General features: G+C 38.3%; 1 protein-coding gene across 1 annotated transcript in view; it reads left to right on the top strand.

Moving 5' to 3' along the window:
* Positions 1-11,718, top strand: part of RGL1 (ral guanine nucleotide dissociation stimulator like 1) — a 114,431-nt gene extending 102,713 nt beyond the window's left edge. Inside the window, exons 15-18 of the mRNA XM_083359083.1 lie at positions 333-519; positions 2,396-2,650; positions 5,223-5,337; positions 10,576-11,718. Coding sequence (XP_083215209.1) covers positions 333-519; positions 2,396-2,650; positions 5,223-5,337; positions 10,576-10,763 — 745 coding nt within the window. The 3' untranslated portion in view covers positions 10,764-11,718. The remainder of the gene's footprint in view (positions 1-332; positions 520-2,395; positions 2,651-5,222; positions 5,338-10,575) is intronic.
* The last annotated feature ends 5,630 nt before the right edge of the window (positions 11,719-17,348 follow it).

Raw genomic sequence — 17,348 nt, 5'->3', positions numbered from 1 at the left:
TCTACCTACTAGGAACTATAAATAAAGAAGAAGGTTGTCTAGCACTTTGATAAGTCTCAGGCAGAGAGTATCTTTTCTGGGTATGCAATAAATTGACTGGTTGGATACACACCTTCAATTCACATCTGTTACTACTGTTCCCTGAGTTTCATGTCTGTTGCCTATCTCCTCTGAAGTTACCAAGAATGTGATTACAAGGAATAACATTGCAGGCTTGTAAAAACACATACACACACACACCTGCACTTCAGATCTAATTGTCTTGCTTTCTGTGCAATGTTTCTACCAACACTTTGCCCTCTTTCATTTGTCACTTTGTCGTGTTGAGACAGATTATTTCTGGGACCTGATGTGATTGCTAATAGCACGCCCACCAAAGAGCAGACCAAGTCCGTACCAAGTGGAAGTTCCGGGGAAAGCATGGATTCAGTCAGCGTATCTTCCTGCGAGTCAAACCATTCTGAATTGGAGGACATCTGCCTCACTCCTACGGATACCCCTGATGAGGCCCCAAAGAAAGTATGAGCCACAAAGACCACGATTTATTTCCAAGAGATGCTATTGGGATTAGAGCAGGGATCTTAAACTCTTTACCATCACACCTCCCTTTAGTGTAATCTTAAGGTAGATGTCTCCCTTAAAAATCCAAATGCCAAAATGAAAACAATACAATGAAACTTTAGGAAATGTTGACTTATTGTAATAATATATGAATAAGAAGTTCTTCACACCTCCCTTGGACTCTGTCTGCATCTCCCCAAGGGGGGAAGGTACATCTCCAAGTTTGAAAAACCATGGATTAGTGTCTATCTGAAAATACTAACTGTGATGCAGAAACTTTTCTAACCTCACTTGCTTCCCAGTGTAATCATGGGATAATTCCTCTGAAACTCATTTCCAATTTTTAACTCTTGGACATTATGAGAAGGGATTCAGATCCTCATGGGAAGTGAATGGAGCACCCTCACTACATTAGCCATCACGCCCAATGGGTTAACAGACTTGTTATATGGTTTTCATTTGTTGCATTGGTGATACTTTCTGCAGTAGGAGAAAGCCAGATTCTGGTGCAATGAAAGTGCTTGGTGACTTTGTCAACTGATTTATGGAGGGGGGCGCAGTTTACCCTCAATATGAATCTAAAAGCATTTTGTCTCAATCCATCTCATCTCTCTGTAGAATCAAAGTGAGCAACCTGTGAATCTCTGGATATTGCTGAATTGTAATTCACAGAATCTCTCATCATTTTGAGTGTATTTTAGTATAATTATATAGAGTTAAAAGTTTCCCCACCTAAGGAATCAAGTTCCCTGAGATAAGAACAACAATGGAGTGCTTTGGTGCTCTCTTGATTGTTTTTTTGTTTGTTTGTCCAACTAGATAACATCATCCCTACTAGTGAGTGTGTGGGTTTGCTGCCTGTTTATGGTATCTTGTCCTGCCAGCGGTTCATGTGACTGTGTGATTTACTCCTTGGTAGTACCTTGAATAGGGCATTGTTTTTTTGCTAGATTGTTTGTCAGGTATTAATCCTTGCTTATCTGGGTGTTGATTGCTAGAGAGGATGTGTTCTGGTCCTTTTGTTTCCTTCTTAGCCTTTTTATTGTCTTTTTAGATTGGTGTGTACATGTGATTTATCTCTATGTGTCTGTTGATGGCTGATTCATGTCTTCAAACAAACAACTAAGCTCAGAGAGCATCAAGGACTTCACAGTTCAACCCTGAGATTCATATACTCTTTGACTGAAACAAAAACAAATGGTGATCTTGGAAGAAAAATAACATTTCCATGTTGAATAAAACCTTCAAAAACTTTATAAAGGGCCTTTCTTCTCTACAGGGGAGAGAACATCAGTTTAAAAAATTTCAAAAGCAAGGATTTTCTAAGATTGTGTATATAGCTGTAGCTATACAATAAGCTAACAAAAAATTGTAGATTCTGCCATCTGCTGGTTAGTTCTAAATTCAGGAAATACAATTTATTTGAACACACCTTACGCTATATATACTTTGTTTCTCAGATTATTTAATACTATATGAAAAAAAATAAAAAGCTCAAAAGAGCATGTCTGTCTTAACTTGGACTATTCTTCAATTCTGCCAGTGGTACAATTCAATATACACTCCTTCAGTGAAACTTGCTTTAAGCATATGTGTATCAGATTGCTACTTCCAAGAGAGTAGAAAATTATCTACAAAGGATTGGCAGGATAACAATTTATAGTGGAGGCAAACTTGTACTGACCATAATATTGGAAGTATTGGAACCTCTTTATCTGCAGGTGAAAATGACCCTAAAGTTTAGCTACTATCTTCTTTTTAAAAATCCTCAGTTTAGAAACTACCGTAAATCAAATGAATATTTTGATTTGTCTTTTATGACTTCACTCCTTAGCTCACAGAGTCCTCCTCCTCTTGTTCCTCCATCCACTCCATGGACACGTCTTCATCAGGAGTATCATCCTTCACCAATGTCCTTGTGTCTCCTCCTTCACTGGCCAGCAATCCCAGAATCCACAAACGCTCCATCTCTGTCACCTCCATTACCTCAACAGTCTCCTCTCCTGTTTACAACCAACAGAACGAAGATACCTGTATCATTCGTATCAGTGTTGAAGACAATAATGGCAACATGTATAAGAGCATTATGGTATGTCATAAGGACTGTGCTAATTTGTAAGGGGTTGTATCACTGAGATACTATAATTTGAGGGATGGACTCAGATCCCGAATCATTCATGCAAAAATTCACAAGTTCACTTCCTATTATCTCCCACAGAGGAGTCCTGTCAAGAATCCTAAAGCTCTTCTACCAATCACTGCAACCATTTCTGACATGCTGAATAACTTTGGTTTTTTTAAACGCATTTCTGCCATGGGTCTTCAGAGCAAATTGTAGGACATTTTAAAATGTAATTTTTATGTCTTTTTGGTCCATTGCTTAAGCATTCAATTGCAAGTAAACTAAGAAAGAAAAGATACTTTGTGTAAGACTTGTTGGAAAGATGATTAGATAATCTACTAACTACATGGAACTGTCAAAAGCTAGACGCTGAGAAATACAGAACCAGAAATAGCTAATTTAGTTTTTTCTTTAGTCTGGTTTCTTTATTAGTTATGCTATCTGAGAATTCTGGGAATTATAATCTCAACATATCTGAAGAACATCAGATCTGAGAAATTGACCTCATAATATGTTTTATGCAACTGTGTGTGTATAAGCTGTGTATTACATGACAAAAAAATGGCAAAACCTATCAGTTAAAAGAAAATAGTATTTCCCATTACTCATCCTGAGATTACCATCATTTTTTTGCACCACTTCTATGCAAGATGATTGTACTAGCTATCCAAATCATCATTCTGCAAATTTATGTGTATGCCTAAAGATAATTTGCACTGACTTAGCACAAGGAGATGGGAAGACAAAGGAGTCTTGTATGCTGTATTGATTTACAGTTTTTGTTCTGCCTTCTTTCAAGCAAGGTTTTGACTTACATGGAATTGAAGTTGAATCAAGAACATATAGGACCTACTGGAATTTCTCCTTTTTAAATATACTGCTCAAAAAAATAAAGGGAACACTTAAACAACACAATGTACTGTCTTATCTTGTGTTCCCTTTATTTTTTTGACCAGTATATTTCTCTCTATAGGAAATTTGTTTTTAATATCAAATCTCTTTAAACTATAACAGAGCATTCTAATTAGGGGTTATTGAGTAAAATAGAGAGTCTTCACTCTTGGTTATAAAAGCAATATAGCAGTGTATATTGTATAGCAATGTATTTCCCTTTTTTGTTACAATCTCCACTGGTTTGTGCAAATAGCTTTTCTACTGGTGCAGAATGCAGACATACTAAGACAACCCAAAGTGTAAGATGGGATCTCTCTTTCTTAGTGCAGGTGCTGATCGGTTTTTTGGGGAAAAAACACATATTGCATTTCTTTTTATCAACACATTTTTTTCCAGATTGAACTGTTTGCAGCTAATTTAAGAAAGAGATTTCTCCACTGTGTGTAAAAGACAGCTTCCCCTCAGTGCATCAATACAAATTTCTCAGGGTACAGAGCCACATACTGATTAAGCGTCCCTAGAAAAGTACTTAAATAAACCAAATAATTCAAACATTTAATTAAAACTAGTTAATTATTGCTTCCAGAGCAACAAAGGGAAACTTTCCCCAGATTTTCTTTCTTTTTTTCCTGGATTAAAATTGGAGGTATATATTTTTCCCAGAACGAGGACCAGATGAACTTCTTCCCACCATCTGTTGTCCCCCTTCATTCAGTAATGCAGTGGAAACATCTAGGTAATGCTTCTGGGAGATTCTGAAATTCTTCCCTTCTTCCCCTGTTCAATATCAGGTCCCATAATAATAAGAGCAATGTTAAAGATAAAGGTAAAGGTTCCCCCGCACATGCGTGCTAGTCATTTCCGACTCTAGGGGCCGGTGCTCATCTCCGTTTCATAGCCGAAGAGCCAGCGTTTGTCCGAGGACGTCTCCGTGGTCATGTGGCCGGCATGACTAGACGCCAAAGGCGCACGGAACGCTGTTACCTTCCCACCGGAGTGGTCCCTATTTTTCTACTTGCATTTTTACGTGCTTTCGAACTGCTAGGTGGGCAGAAGCTGGGACGAGTAACAGGCGCTCACTCTGTTACGCGGCACTCGGGATTCGACCCGCCAAACTGCCGACCTTCTGATCGACAAGCTCAGCGTCTTAACCCACTGAGCCACCGCGTTGTTACAGAGCAATAAAATAGCCTAATTTTTCCACAACTACTTTTGTTTCTCTGACATCATACAGTTTGGTATGTAACTCACAGCAACATTAAGATTGTACTCTACTGTAAATACTAACTCAAGGGAGGGGGGAGAAACCCTTTAATGTATAACCTAAGTCAGACATGTCAAACTTGGGACATCACGTGACATAGAGCAACGTATCGGGACTATTTTGCCATTGCCGGCAATGGGGTGGGCGCGGCTTCTGCATGACGCATCTGGCCCATGGGCCAGCAGTTTGATACCCCTGACCTAAACTGCAAAAACAATTGTTTCTCTCAGCCAACTGTTTATGTAGCATTCTTATTTGACGAGTCCATTCAAAAGAAGATAGCTCAGGCCACTAAGACTAGGCAATCAAAACATAAAGCCTGCCTACAATCCAGATCTGGAGAAGAGGAAGGCCTCATTGCAGTCTGTTCTTTCTTTCTAGTTAACTAGCCAAGACAAGACTCCTGCTGTCATCCAGCGAGCCATGTTGAAACACAATCTGGAATCGGATCCTGCTGAGCATTATGAACTCGTGCAGGTCATTTCTGAGGACAAAGGTAAGAAAAACAAGAGTTTTGTTTGCTGCTTAGGAAACCAGTCATTTTTTTTCTGAAGGCAAAGAGCTCAACCAACATCTCTTGGGTGTTTTAATTTACAAGTGTACCTGAAATTAATCCATTCTATCAGAAATAAACTTTAATATCTGAAAGAAATAGGCAGTGGTAGGAACGGGCTGAATTTTTTAAAACACAGAGATCAAGGGCACATACAGAATGTCCTCGACTTATGACAATTGACCCCAAAATTTATGTTGCTAAGTGAGACATTTAAGTGTTTTGCCTCATTTCACGACTTTTCTTGCCACAGTTGTTAGGTGAATCCCAGCAGTCGTTAAGTTAGGAACACGGCTGTTAAATGAATCTGGCTTCCCTATTGATTTTGCTTGTCAGAAGTTCGAAAAAGGTGATCACATGACCTGGGGACACTGCAACCGTCATAAATATGAACCAGTTGCCATGTAAGCCGCCCTGAGTCTTCGGAGAAGGGCGGGATATAAATGGAATTAAAATAAAAATAAAATAAATGTGTCTGAATTTTGATCACATGACCATGGGAGTACTATAACAATCGTAGGTGTGAAAAAAGGTCATAAGTCGCTTTTTCCATTGTGTTGTAACTTCAAACAGTCACTAAGTGAATTGTTGTAAGTCGAGGACTACCTGTATTAACAAATCTTAGTCCCCTTCATTTTGGAACTCTCCATCTTTTGGAATTTTATAGTGTTGTTTTTATATTTTAATCTTAAATTATTGGTTTTTAATATTTTTAGTGATCAAACTGTGCATTGCCCAGAGCCCCTTTGGGAGGAAGGTGGAATAGAGAGCGGGAGGGAGGGAGGGAGAGAGAGAGGGAGGGAGGGAGGGGGGAGAGAGAGAGATGAGAGAGATACATATATAGATACACACACACACACACACACACACACACACACACACAGTTTATAAATAAACAAAATATAGAATCAATGAGCCAAATCCTATTTTTGAAAATTGAAACTTTCATACAGACAAAGGAACCATGTATCAGACCTTCTGACTCTCCACTGTACAGTACCTGCTGCCTAGTCTGCTGGCTAAAGAGTCGGGAGCCCCTCCATAGCCAGTGCACCCTGTATGATCTAGCTCAGGGGTCCCCAACCTCCGATCTGTGGACCAGTACTGGGCCGCGGCATGCCAGCAATCAGACTACACAAACAAGCAAAGCCTTATCCATGGGATGCAGGCAGCACACAAAACCATACCCCCTCTGGTTTGCGGAAAAACCTCTCTCCACGGAACCAGTCCCTAGTGCCCCAAAGGTTGGGAACCTCTGATCTATCTGGTTCAGTGCTGGGGCCCAGTAACATCATATCTGACCATGTGTGGGTGAACCACAGGACTAGGGTTGTTAAGAATCACATTTTTCATGCTTTCAGTTATCTTTGGAATATCCAGCTTTCTTCAGCATTCATTCTCAATCAAGAATGATAGCATGTCATAGGCATCATTGTGACAAATGGCTAATAATAATAATAATAATAATAATAATAATAATAATAATAATAATAATAATAATAATAATTATTAATAAAGTTGGAAGGTACCTTGGAGGTCATCTAGTCCAACCCCCTGCTCAGGCAGGAAACCCTATACCATTTCAGGTAAATGGCTGTCCAGTCTCTTCTTAAAAACCTCCAGTGTTGGAGCATTCACCACCTCTGGAGGCAGGTTGTTCCACTGGTTAATTGTTCTAACTGTCAGGAAGTTTCTCCTTAGTTCCAGGTTGCTTCTCCCCTTGACTAGTTTCCATCCGTTGCTTCTTGTCCTGCTTTCAGGTGCTTTGGAGAATAGCTTGACTCCCTCTTCTTTGTGGCAGCCCCTGAGATATTGGAACACTGCTATCATGTCACCCCTCACCCTTCTCTTCATTAGACTACACATACCCAATTCCAGCAACCGTTCCCTATAGGTTTTGGCCTCCACCCCCCTAATCATCTTTGTTGCTCTTCTCTGTACCCTTTCTAGAGTCTCGACATCTTTTTTACATCGTGGTGACCAAAACTGGATGCAGTATTCCAGGTGTGGCCTTACCAAGGCATTGTAAAGTGGTATTAGTACTTCACTTGATCTTGATTCTATCCCTCTGTTAATGCAGCCTAGCACTGTGTTGGCTTTTTTGGCAGCTGCAGCACACTGCTGGCTCATATTGAAGTGATTGTCTACTTAGCAGACAGTTTCTTACAAGTATTTAGGTTTACTAAATAACATTGCAGCTGCAATCACAAACCACCCCTTCTATCCCTAATTTAAAAAAGCCATTAGTTTGGCAGTAGATTTGGGTCCAACTTTAAAGAATAACTGAGCCTTTTGTGCTGGACTTGCACACCAGTTTTGCTTACAATTGTGTAATAGTATTTTTTTTAAAAAAAAAATCTCTTTGAGCCAGGTAGCTGGCCCTGCCCATATTAAAATAATGAAGGACTTTTATTAGCATTACTGAGCTTATTAAAATGGAGTGTAGCTTGAGAGACCTAGCTAATATGAAAATAGCAGTCAATTGCCCTGTCCATCTCATGATCAAGGTGTGCACTGTATTTTAGTTAGTAACAGTGCACTTCCTTGTGGTTCAAGGGAGACCCTTTGGCTTGTACAAACTATCTTGAGAAAAGTCAAGGTAATATCCTGTATAAATTGTGTTTCATTTTCCCTTGATAGCCATGATAGTTATCTTCTCGGACCTTCTACATTCCCATTGCTGTCTATTTGAAAAAGAAAGGAAACCTTTGGGAACTGTATTGCTTTATCTTCCTGCTGTTTCCTTAGCTTTTGCTTCTGTGCACCCCTGTAAATTTTAGCTAACTGGAGTCATTATTTTCAACTTGGCCTAGGTGATTCTTCTCAATCCCCATTTTCCTTTTTAATTCATCAGAATAGCAGGTTTATTCAAACCTCAGAAATTAGGAGGAAAAGGTACCAGCATGTGCTGATCTGCAGTCATATTCAGTCAACCATGTTTTATGGTTTTTAGTTTAGTGAATCCCAGCCAATTTAGTCAGTAAATCATAGTTAAACAAATCATGGCTTAGTTTAACAAGGGAACCCTGCCATTTGATCATTTTTGTTGAGTGCTGCTAAAATGGTTGAAGAAATACAACACATGCATATGTCTGGCCATGGGGAAATCTAAGGTAGATGTAGATCAAAAGGGAATGGCTATGGCAGGAATTTCTTCAGGACAGCTCCTGGCAATGTGACAAAGTCATTCAGTGGAAGAGCAGAATAAGTCTTTTATTCATCCTATCATACAGTGGTACATGTGATTTATGTGTCATTGGGTATCCCTCCCCCTTTACATTGACTTCACCAACTGAGATGCACACTCTGCTCCTTCCAAAATTGAAAGCTGTTACTCCTCATGAACCTCTTTTCAAAAAACCTCACTTGAGAAATCAGTGGCTGTTAAGTGTATAATATTGCATGTTCTCACTGCTTATTTTGACTGTTGGTTTTTGCCTCCCCCCCCCACACACTTCAACCTCCCCAACCTTTTTGTATGTTTGTTGAAGATTTGTATATTCCTTGGCAATTCAGAGAGTGAGGGTAGTCAAAAATTAGGAAATTTAAGCTTCAGGAGATTAAATAAAATAGAAGAGAGGAGAAACTCACTAAATACAATACCTTTGGAAAGGAACAGTATGTCTACATCAGGGGTGTCAAACTGCCAGCCCGCAGGCTGGTTACATCATGTGGAGGCCACGCCCACCCCAGCTCCTGCAATGTGAAAAAAGTCATGATACATTGTGACATGTCACGTGACGTGGTGAGTTTGACACCCATGGTCTATATGTTATAACATTTCTCCAAGATATTCATGTGGTGCATATTGATATAAAACATAGAGATAGAGAGAGAGAGAGAAAGAGAGAGAGATGAAATATTTCCCTTTTATATGCACTGAGATGATTTACAGAAAGCTTCTATGAAGAGATCCCAAAGAAACAGATCTGAGGTAGCAGACATGTAAGTAAGAGCAGCTGAAGAAGCTGGTGCTGTCATTATATACATGTCATCTATGGTAGCCAAAGTCAAGTGGCTGATAGCATCTTTTCCTACTGATATACGTATTTTATTAACACGCATATGCTTTTGTGAGCTGAATCTGATGAAGTGGTGCATCTGATGATACGAGCTACAGTTCACAGAAATGTATACCTTCAAATTTTTAAGAACCTAGCTACTGTCACACTCACTACTTCATAAATAGGTGCTAGTTTGACTAGTGAGATAGGCTGAGAAGATTGCAAAAAAGAAAAAAAAGTTACAAATTGGAACCACTGCTCAACCTTTTGCCTTTCCATGGTCTCAGCTCTGTTTACCTCACAAGATTGTTGTTGCTGAGAAAAACAATAGAGGAAGGCATATTTTGTTCTTGGGAGGGGAAAGCTGGGATACAAATATTAAGAAAGAAGGAAAATATCTCTGGTGACATCACCATGCTGCTCCATAGCATGATCTTCAAAGGCCACCATAATAATGATGGTGAAGCTGTGAAGCCAGCAACCACAAAAAATGTTGCCATTCTCTATCCTAGAGAATGATAGAAGGGAGTTGAATAACAAATAGCTGACCTTCTGTTCCCTGGTGGTTCTTTTCAGTTTTAGCATAAAACAAGTGGAGTGAATGTTGGGAGAGAGCAGAAATTCACTCCACCCCACGGAAATGTATTACCAGGTCCACATCAGTGTATCACTAGCTCAATAAGCAGAAGTCTTTGGGTAGATTAATTTTAGAGCTGATGGATAAGGGTGTTTTCCAAAGTGTGTTGATGAAAGCAAACCCTCACCCAGCAGACATCAAAGCAGTAAATAAGTTTCGGTCTCTGGAAGGGTTGGTGAGGCTGTATCAAAGGATGTCTGTGACTGACTGCATATGTTTGTGCACATAAAAGAAGTGTGGCCCACGTGGACTTTCTCTGCAGGCAGATGGAGGAACCCACAAAACAGCTATGCCAAACATTCAGAAGATGTGGCTGTTTCAGTGCTTGGAGGATGGGTGGGCTGGGGTACTTTGTTCATTTGCATGTTTTGGGGCATGTGGTAGAAAATTTTGGACAGCTCTATTGGTTTTCCTTCTTTCAGTGAAGAAGGAAGCCTCCTCTGAAGAGCTGCATCTTTTAACAGTTACCCCAACTATCCTGATGACATGAATAGAAGGAATTTGCCCATCATTTATTACCATTGTTTCTACTCTTTCCAGAACTGGTCATCCCAGATAGTGCAAACGTCTTTTATGCCATGAACAGCCAGGTGAATTTTGACTTTGTCTTGCGGAAGAAAAACTCCCTTGACGGGCAAGTGAAACTGAGAAGCCGCTCCAGCCTGACTCTTCCCAGGACCAACAGAAAGGGCTGCTGGAGCAACAGAAACAGCAAAATTACCCTTTGAGGGTGGATCAGCCCAACACCCAAGAGGTGGGATTGAAGGACCATTGCAGAGACTACCTATGTGGAGATGAACATGTCAGTATTCAGCTTTGGAGAGTACAAAGCTAACACTTGCTATAAATAGGCACACATTTAGTTAGTTACAAAGAACAGACAAAAGGGTCCTGAATGGATATGCACCCTGTAGGCACTTTTGTTTTTCCCCCTTTTACACCCAGTCCATGAATTCAAAGCCACTTTCTATCAGGAAGACAAAGAATATGCAGCTGATGTTCTAGCCTTACCACAGACTCTTTGCCTCTTCTCAGTTTTGACAGTATTAATTTGGAATGTTTTAGATGCACTTTTATAAATGGAAAAAGGCATTTTAATCCCTTCTGTTCTTACCAGAGGGAGAAGAGCATCAGACTAACCACTGACTGATGATAGTGCTGGTAAATGACTGGTAGAGATGGGCTACTTTGGTAGAGGCAACACAGCTTCTGAGACAAGAGGAATTAACCTTATCTTAGAATTCTTCCCCTGCAGTTTTGGGGTATTTTTTAAAGTCATCCCAGCTTCCAGTCCTTTTGGACATACTGGAAGAATCCAATTCTTGCTCCAGGAGCCAACTATTCACTGATGACTATCTGAATGCATACCACTTGCTCTTAATGCCACTATGTTGTCTTCTTTATGCTTTGCTATTTTTTAAAAAAATGTGTGAATGTAGGTGTGCAGGTATGTGAGAGTGTGTATAAAATGTATTTCCTTGGAGTGTGCAGTTTTACTCCTCTTTCAGCTGTGGAGCTGTTTACCTGTATTCAGCCATATTGGCATTATAGTAAACTATAACAGTTATATTTTATACCGTACTCAGTCTGAGAAACAACACAAAAGAAAAAAATAAACCTACTTAATAGCCATCATTTGAAAAGATCCCAGATATTTGTTGTGATTAAAAAACATTTAAAGAATTCCCCCTCTCTTTCTTTTTTTACAATTCAGCCATCATCATCATCATCATCATCATCAATATTATTATTATTATTATTATTATTATTATTATTATTATTATTATTATTATTATTGACTTATGGTACTGCTTTAGTCACCTCTTTGCCTCATGACCCTGGTTTGTTGGAATGATAGTTGATGGTATTGACTTTTTGGAGGGTCAGGTTTTCAGTATGGTCAGACGTGCACAACAGTAGTACAATCAGGGAAATGCTGAAATTAAAGTAGTGATGATGGTACCGATTAAAAAAATGGGTGATAAGGAAGCTTCTTCCTGATACTTTTTCTCTGATTTCCATTTTCTCCCCACTTTCTTCAGCTAGCAGTCTGCTGCTGCATCAGCCTTTTCCTTTTGAAGACCAGGTAGCATTCCTCACCCCTTCTGTAGGTCTCTTATAAAGACCAAACAGAGCTACCCAATTACCATAAAGCAGACTGTACTAAATTCAATAGAATCCACTCATTTGCAATAATATTTATGACTGTAAATTTAAATGGAAGATTTTTTTCTCACTTAATTTGCAACCTCAACTCAAACGTATTACCAGGTTTAATTGGGTTCACTGAAAGTCTATCATACTCCAATTCAGAGCTCTTTGCATCCTCAAATATAGTACTGCAAAGAAAGTAATGCATAATCACAGCCATGGCAGTTTGTAGGTTAGTTAGTTGCACCATCATAGAAAAAATAGAAAATTGACACTGAAAGTAACACCTCCTAAATACTTCAACAAAGCATGTTTTCAAGCTTTGTCCATGTAGGAAAGGGAATGGCTGGTTGAAGCACAGTGATATCTAGAATCAGTATTGAGCCAGCAAAATATATTTGCTTTTCTTTGAAATAGAATGGCACAAGTGTTTCTTGCAATTCCCATTGGTATGTTTGTATGTGGTGCACATCTGTGGATATATGAACATGGGGTGAGGGCAAGGGTGTGAGTAGAATTAAGATTACTTCATAGCAGAATGAGATATACCAAGCCTTTTTGCTGAAAATGGTTTACCAATTTCAGCTTTGTAAAGCTAATTTTGCTACTCAGGAGCCTAACCCCAGTCCTGACAAAGTATATATTTAAATTAATACTTATCAGATTGTGATATATTTGCACTATGTAAAATCAGTTTCAAATGCTTTGTATGTTGAGCCACTTAACCTAAATTTTCTATATTATTGTCTAAAAGAGATTGTGAGTGTGTCTCTATACTGCATATGCCTCATTCTTGTTAGTCAATTGCAACAACAATAGGTTATTTTGTAAGGTAGTCTCTAGATTAGAGACCTTAGCTTGCACGTAAAAGTATGAGCTTGCCTGAGTTCTGAGTTTGTGGTATACCAGTAAAAGAATATACAAATGACTGGTCCTGTTGTTGCAAAAGGAGGGACTGTTACTTGTGTCATGGTCCAGCTAAGCTGAGTAGTCTAATGTACACCTTCTCTGTCTTACTAAAAAGCCCTGGGTGAAAACTTTAATTGACCAACACCATGATAAGCAAAAAGTTTAATACATGTGGGCTTTTCTGATGTTGGTTATGGCAAATAGAAGATTGAAATCAAAATGTGTAGGTGGGAAGAACATGAATTAATAAGTGAAAGAAAGCTAAGTATGTTGTGCATTTGTGAAACTAGGAAGATGTCATAGTTTGTAACAGAGTACTTTGGTCAGATTTTTCTGGGTAATAATGCAGAATCCATGCAGGGAAGGAACAGAGCTAAAATGTATGCCAGAAAGTATGAATTGATGTCATGTTACATTGTGGGTACAGATGAAAATAGGAATCTATATACTAGGAAGAGTTGCATGTTATACTCTAGTGTACAATGGTAACATAACAACCAGCAATGGGTTTTGCAGTACATGGGCAGGGGATGGGGTGGGTAGTATGATACAATGGATGGGAATAAGACAAGATGGTACAGAACAAAGTTATTGGATTGTTTGGAAATGCAGAACTGAATGAGAAAAGGAATTGATATCTGCTTAGGAAATTGTTCGTTTTGAATACGTGATTTAAGCACAAGTCTCTATTTGCATATGGCAAAGAAATTATGAAAAATATAAAGTTGTGACTGATTATTAAAACTGAGCTTGGGAGAAAGTAGATCAGGAACAAAAGCAAAAAAGTGAAAGGAACTAGCCTGAAAGGAAAGAAAGAAAGTCGGTTACACAATGAATGGAAAGCAGACATAAAGAAAGTGGATGTAGAACCTGCTTGGAATAGAGTGAAAACAAATGTATTGGTTACACAAGTGTGTGTGGAGATTAGTGGGAAGAATGAAAAATAATGCTTGGTGGGCCAATGAAATGAAAAGGGTTGGAAATGAGGAAAAAATGTTGCAAAACGTTGAGAAAAAGATACATTACATACAGATGATCCTCAGTTGATAAACACTCATTTTGTGTTGCTCAAGCTTGCAATAGTACTGAAGAAGTGGTACTTAAAACTGCTCCTCAGAATCCTAGCTGTCACAGCATCCCCGCTTGGTGCTCAGCTCACAATTATGACAACACAGAGTCTGATGGTCATGTCACCCATTTGTGAGCTTCTTTGCTGACTTCCAACACTAACGTCAATGGGGAAGCTGGAACGAGGTGGCAAATGGCAACCATATGATGTTCTTGCTTAACGACTCACAGTGATTCACTTAACAACAGCTACCAGGACAGCTAGAATTATCATGGAGCAGTGCAACTTCAGCGCTTAACTGAGGATTATCTGTATAGAGAAAGATAGCTACATAGAGAATAAAGAAATACTAAGATTAAAAATGTAGCACAATTCAAATGAAAATAAAAACATTGTCTGAAATGACTGGAACAAGCTAAATAAAGAGCCTCAAGGAGAGTGAATGGAATTAAAATTGTAATGAAATGAATTGGTATGGAACTGAATGGAGGGAACGGTGAAAATAGTACTTTAGAGATTTGTATGGGAATTAATGTATATCAAAGAGTGAAATTTAAATGATTGTGAAAATTATTAGTATGCAGGAAAAAGGATGAAAAGTTAAATTGTAAATGTTGTGAGGATGTTGAATAATAAGACCTGAATTCATATAATTGGGTGCAATATTAAAATAAGCATGTGAACATTTTAGTAGTGATTGTGTAACTTTGGTGGCATATTTGCAAAGCCTGCATTTGTGGCTGGTGATTGGAAGAATGGGATTGTTTTCCTCTACAGAAATAAAACTAGCAAGAAAGAATACAAAACATACCGCAGGATTAATATGTTAAGTGTTGTTAGGAAGTTGAATGGCAGCAATCTGACTGAAGAGCTGCATAGGTGACAGTGAGGAAAAACTGGGGAGCGCAATCAGATTTTTATCCATAATAATGTATCTGCATATTCACTGCCCAACCTAGAGCCACACAGGGCTCCCCAATTTTTAGTGCTCCCCAAGTTTGATTCAAGTTCTTCAGCATGTTATGGAGACATGTGTAAGAGCGATATGTTACAGATGTAACAATATGCGAAATGTGAGAGATGTAATTCTAGCCAGTGTTTCATCATGAGCAGGGAGTACAACCAGAATAAGCGATATCACCTTAGTGGTTTGTTATATTTATAAGAGATGCTTGTGGTGATGGAAAAGGTGTGTTGATTTGAGACCTAAATATACATCCACTTTCATATGCAGATACTGTCATGTTATTGGATGAAAACTTAAATTATATGAAGCCATAAGGAGTATAAAGCTAAACACTAATGTGACAACAAACAAGGTAAATGTGCTCACAGGGAAAATGAACTTAATAACTGCAAGTTTTGTATAAAGGGTGAAAAAACTACATTGAGTGGACAGGTTTATCTACCTTGGTAGAAAGTTTACTACGGAGAGGGAAATGGATGGGAAAACATTAGGAAGTACAAACATTGGTAGTAAGGTAATACATGGTAGGTGATCTTTGTGAGGAATGAAAGAAAAAAAAATACCTGTAAGATTTATTTATTTTTATGGGAATTGGAGAGGTCAAGAGAAAAATTAAGTTGAATGCAATGGGAAGCTTTACTTAGCAATACCAAAACAGATAGGGTTAAGAATGAATGTTAATGAGATATAAAATGAATGTATAAAATTGAATGACCCGTATGAAACAAATGTTTTGAGGCTTTGTCATGTAGGAACGTGAATGAAGAACAAATTGCAACACAAGTATGTGAAGGATGAATGACTCAAGTGAAGGGGATGATCAAAAATGTTGTGTTTGGATTAAGCTGAGAGAAGCTAGAAGTTTAAAGACCACTGGGTTCTTTGGCTTCCATTTTATTAATGGGCTAAGAGATAACAAGATCAGAGAAGCCATAGGAACCAGCATTTCAACCCTGAGCTACATATATGTTTTTCACTGTTGGGAACAAAAGTTTTAACAACAAAGGGCAATGTACAAAACAAGGCACTTGTATATGGGGGAAGCAAGAATGGTTTCTGAAGACAGAAGGCTACTGTGAGATATAGTGGTAATGTAATCTAGTTTTATCTATTTCTTTTTCTCACTCCATTCATTTAACATATTTGTCTTAATATTTCTTAGTCATTTTGTGTTTGGCATAAGGTTGCTTACTCTGGGGTAGAATAGCTTGATGTGTATGTATGTACTGTATGTATGTGTGTGTGTATGTATATACAAATATTTATTTAACAGTAAGCTTTAAAAGTATCCAGAACCTGGATGAATATTCAGAAAACCAAGATTCGTTCTCTAGATTTTCTGTTGAAAAATAAGCAATACACAAAAGCATTAAGTGGGTAAGTATGTGCACATATTCACACTTTGTATTAGCTAGGATTGTAGAATTAGCTAGATTTTTATATTTTATATTTTTATAGTTATGCTTGTGCTGGCCATCTTTTTCTAAACAAAGACAAGACTGATTAACAATTGTTGTATAAAATAGTCTTTTATTTATCCCTCTGATTTAACCTATTCATTGGATCTGTTAAAAGATTTATTTAAAAAACTGTCATTAGAAAAATAAAATGTTCAACTCACTTTCACTATCTAAACTTTGTATATAGAATTTTAGATCTAACACAGATTAGAACAGTAATCATCTCACAATTCCAGTGTTTCAAGAATTATTACCTCTTGATTTGGTAGTGCTTCGAATAATTAATTCAGCAGGGTTGTGAATACTAAATAGCACTGTACCACAGAATTATAAGCGCCCAGTCCTATGTGGCAGGGTGAGTATAAAATAGGGTCCATCACAGCTTACAAAGCCTTTTTAGCTCCTGGTTGCTAGGATAGGAAGAACATTTGGTAAACTCTTTTTCTCTCCCCAGTTAATCCTCTCCTTTCCAATTCCAATTAATATGAGAGGAAAGTTAGATGCATAAGTCCCAGTCCAGTTTAGAGGATTAATCTACTGCTGGCATAGATTTCTGCCCACATGATTATCCACGTGTTGGGGTCTCCCATATATGCTGAAACTAACTCAGGGAATTTTTATCCAGTTTCTGGATAAGCTGGCTAGAAACTGAAGTTGCAATACATCTGGAAATCTGAAGCAGATTTATAAGTGTTTGCCATATATCTAAATAATGAACATATATAAAGTTTACTTCTGACTGATGAGAGGATTTTGA

Source organism: Vipera ursinii (genome assembly GCF_947247035.1).
Source record: "Vipera ursinii genome assembly, chromosome: 3".
Classification (NCBI taxonomy): domain Eukaryota; kingdom Metazoa; phylum Chordata; class Lepidosauria; order Squamata; family Viperidae; genus Vipera; species Vipera ursinii.
This window is presented reverse-complemented; position numbering and strand designations above follow the sequence as displayed.